Here is a 3,441-nt window from a genome sequence, read left to right as displayed (position 1 = left end):
CACCTGCATAATACAGATTTTTTTTTTAATTGTTTGTATTAGGCAGACACTTCTTCATGACATTGTCATTGCAAGGCCTGAATCAGGACCAAAGCTCTGTGGTTCTCAAGAACATCTCGAAAAAGGGGTTAAGAGGCATTTCAGATCAGATGTTTGCTCAGAGTCTGATCCAGTGGGTCCTTCTGAAAACACTTGAGTTTGTAATACAGCAGATGTGAAATTATTATAGATCTCATTTGAATAACAGGACAATTAATTTGGGACCATTTTGAGGGTAAGAGGAGACAATGCCTGAAATCTGACTCTTACTAGATTTGTTGCTGTTCACTTGCAGAGAAGTCAGGGGTGTGAGCTGGTTTAATACTCTCCGTGGAAACCTTGGACAGGCCAAATTGATACCCAGAGCAAATTTTTTTTTTAGTTTTGCCATTGAAGTAAAGATGATAAATCGACCTACTACAGCATATTTGATCTGAGATGCTCTGTCAGGTTTTTTTGCACTGGGCTGAACTCTTTAATCATGGCATTTCCTGTAACCGTGAAACAATGCACATAGCTCATTTTGGAACCATATAATCATAATTAGACAAAGTATTCTTTTAAAACAAGTTCTTATAAAAGATTCTCACCTTTTACACTGGTTTATCAAGGACACTGTGCCTCTGGTACTGTTACCTTTGAAAGAGTATACTGCAAGATTTAATGCAAACGTACTGTTTCAGTCTGGCCATAAGCTTCATGGATATCCAGCCCTGTCTGTTTTTTCCACTTCACCATCACTTCAGGATTGAGTGGTTCCCCTCCAGTTACACAGTGCTTCAGACTCATGAACTTGTAGCTTGAAAGGAACAGCAAATGAAACAATTTTCTTAACTCCTGAGAATAGCGATGAGTGGCCCTAAGTGAACAGCCTCTCTTGGCTTTTTGAGTAAGTACACCTAAAACCGAAGGTAAGGTTGAATAGGAACACAAAGCCTGAGCTCTCTGCTAGACCTGGGTTGGCTTTTCTCAGGATGAAAGACCTATGTGAGAAGAATAAGTTCCTTGCGACAAATGTGAAAATTCCTTACAAACCAATTCTCACAAACTGAGCATTTTACAGAGTAATAAACTGGTGGGAACAGATGCCAAATAACTCTCAGCCTGTGGAATTCCTCTAACTGCTTTCTTCACTCTCAAGTACATGAGAACAACTCCACTATACCCTAGTAATTCCCTGATCCAATGCTGACCAAAACCATGACAAAAATTTTAGTGTGAACCGTAAGTTCAGAGGAAGTGACAACTTATAAAATTAACTTTGTTTCCTCTGTGCTTCTCTTCAAAGACCCAGTCATGGTGCCTGAGGGGTCTACAGTGTGACTAGTTATTCTCATATTTCAGAACATAGCTTTCTTTTCTGAGAGCAAATTTTGCTAATTAGATCTCCTTTAACTGGAAAAACCCAAAGGGACCTAAGGAACTAAAGAGCCTGAGGTGTCACAGCATTATATCTCAGCCTCTCTGCCAACCCTGCAACAGACAAAGTGCAGTACCTGCTCAGATCATGTTGGACCATCATGCGATAGGCAGTGGGAGCAGTGCAGAAGGTAGTGATGGGATATCTTGAGAGAGTCTAGAAAAACAGAGATTTATTTTGTTGAAAACAACATGTAATGTAAAGCTGCAGGTGATTAATACGACTTATGCACTCAAATGTCTGCAAAATGAAAACCATAAAACTGCAACATATTTTCAACACAGAGAATGACTCTGGATTAGTGACTATGAATCCTGACTGTGGAGTGGCTGCTGTAGAAAGCAGAGAACATTCTGTCCAACAAAAGTAACACATATAAAGAAGGACCACTGAGTGTTGTAGTTCCAATTAAGGTTGGCTTGTGCTTTCCAAGGTTTCTGTGTCCCAGGCTCAAGCAGACGTGGCAATAGTGAACTAGGCTAAAGATTTTCCACTAATATTCTTGGGAAAGTCGGGGTCTCCTCCTCACACAAGTGGCCAATGTTGAGGAGAATAGTCCAGGTGACTGTTACATGAAATGGCTGGAAAGAGGAATAGGCATTCCGACAACTTTCGAATGCTTGGGATGTGGGGATTACTTACCTCTGCAATAACTGCTGGTTGAAACTGTGGCAAATGGTGTACAAAGACACATGACCCACAGATCCATGGTGAAAAAACACTGCCCCAAGCTGATTTTGCCCAGCCAGTATCAGAGGTATTCCACATTATATCTGAGGGAGTCAAATTCATCCAACGCCTGATGATAAAGCAGAGGTGAAAAACATGCTATATAGAGTGTGAGGGACTCAGGCACAGCTCACTGTGCAATTCAAGGAAAGGGCAGGAGGCTTCCATTAGGAGACATAGTGCCAACAAGTCAGGCTCTGTAGAAAGTTTGTAAGTGTTGAAGGGTCTTAAACATTCTCTTATTTCCCTCCATTCCCTCCTGTTTAACATTTCCAGCATTTGCTTTTCTCCTGAACAGTGCACAACATCCTTGGCAGAATCTGGATCTAGCTCAACGCCGAAACGGATCATTTGGAGTAAGCTAACACCAACTCATGGAGTAGAGACATCAGCTAAGGCACATCTAATTTCTCTTGGAAACTAACTAAGTTACTTCTATGGACTTTCTATCACCAACTTTCAACTTGCAATGTCTTGGATTTTCATGAACAATTCCACTCCTTGGGAATCATAAATAGAAGATGCTTCATGAAAGTGAATCAGTACCAAGCCACAGATTCAATTTGAACTGTAACTTTTAAGGGATAATGCTATGGCCTAAGGTGGCTTTGGTCCTCAAGGAAGGTTGACCCAATACGAGATCACTTGACTCTTTGCTAACTTGCTTTCCTATAAGGACACTCTCCTTACTGTTCCTCTGCATTCATCCTCTAAGCAACAGAACACCGTGTATGATGATCTGAACTGAGTCTTCAAGAAGCTTTTAATAACAAGGGTTTTACTGTAAGAGGGGAAAGATGAGGAAGAAGCAAGATTCTACAGACATGAAATGCCTGCATTTACTGGAGTTTTTATGGTCACATTTTCAAGTTAATCATGATCATATCACTTAATAATACCTGGAACTGGTTGCAAATCCAATTCCATAACTGCTGTGGGACTGCACCACCATTTTTGGAAAGCCTGTAGTTCCACTAGTAAAATAGACTAGCATTGGGTCTCGACTTCTTGTCTTGACACATTTATGGTCAGCAGATGTCACCCTTTAGAAGAAAGAGTATATGGCAGTCACTACATACAGTTTTCCCCAAAGAAATATTATATTTAAGTTTTAGGAATTAAACAGGACAATAGCCTCAAACTATATGATCTCACAAAATAAATAGCTGCATCAGATATCACAGGTAAGTGTTAGAGAACACACTTTGCCTGTCACAAGTGCACTCTGAACCACAAGGCAAGGAACGAGGAAA

The 3,441-nt window shown here is 40.5% G+C and overlaps 1 protein-coding gene across 1 annotated transcript; it reads right to left on the bottom strand.

Annotated features, from left to right (window-relative positions):
* Positions 1 to 714: 714 nt before the first annotated feature.
* LOC103805434 (acyl-coenzyme A synthetase ACSM3, mitochondrial-like) lies at positions 715 to 3,231 on the bottom strand (the record flags this gene model as incomplete). Its single annotated transcript, XM_009078085.1, has 4 exons — positions 715 to 838; positions 1,536 to 1,615; positions 2,102 to 2,258; positions 3,088 to 3,231. Coding segments are annotated over 4 exons (505 nt in total), but the record flags the coding sequence as incomplete, so codon positions are not given.
* Positions 3,232 to 3,441: the final 210 nt, after the last annotated feature.

Source organism: Acanthisitta chloris, unplaced genomic scaffold (genome assembly GCF_000695815.1).
Source record: "Acanthisitta chloris isolate BGI_N310 unplaced genomic scaffold, ASM69581v1 scaffold26347, whole genome shotgun sequence".
NCBI lineage: Eukaryota > Metazoa > Chordata > Aves > Passeriformes > Acanthisittidae > Acanthisitta > Acanthisitta chloris.
Note: the sequence above shows the minus strand (reverse complement) of the source record. Positions and strands in the feature narration are given on the sequence as shown.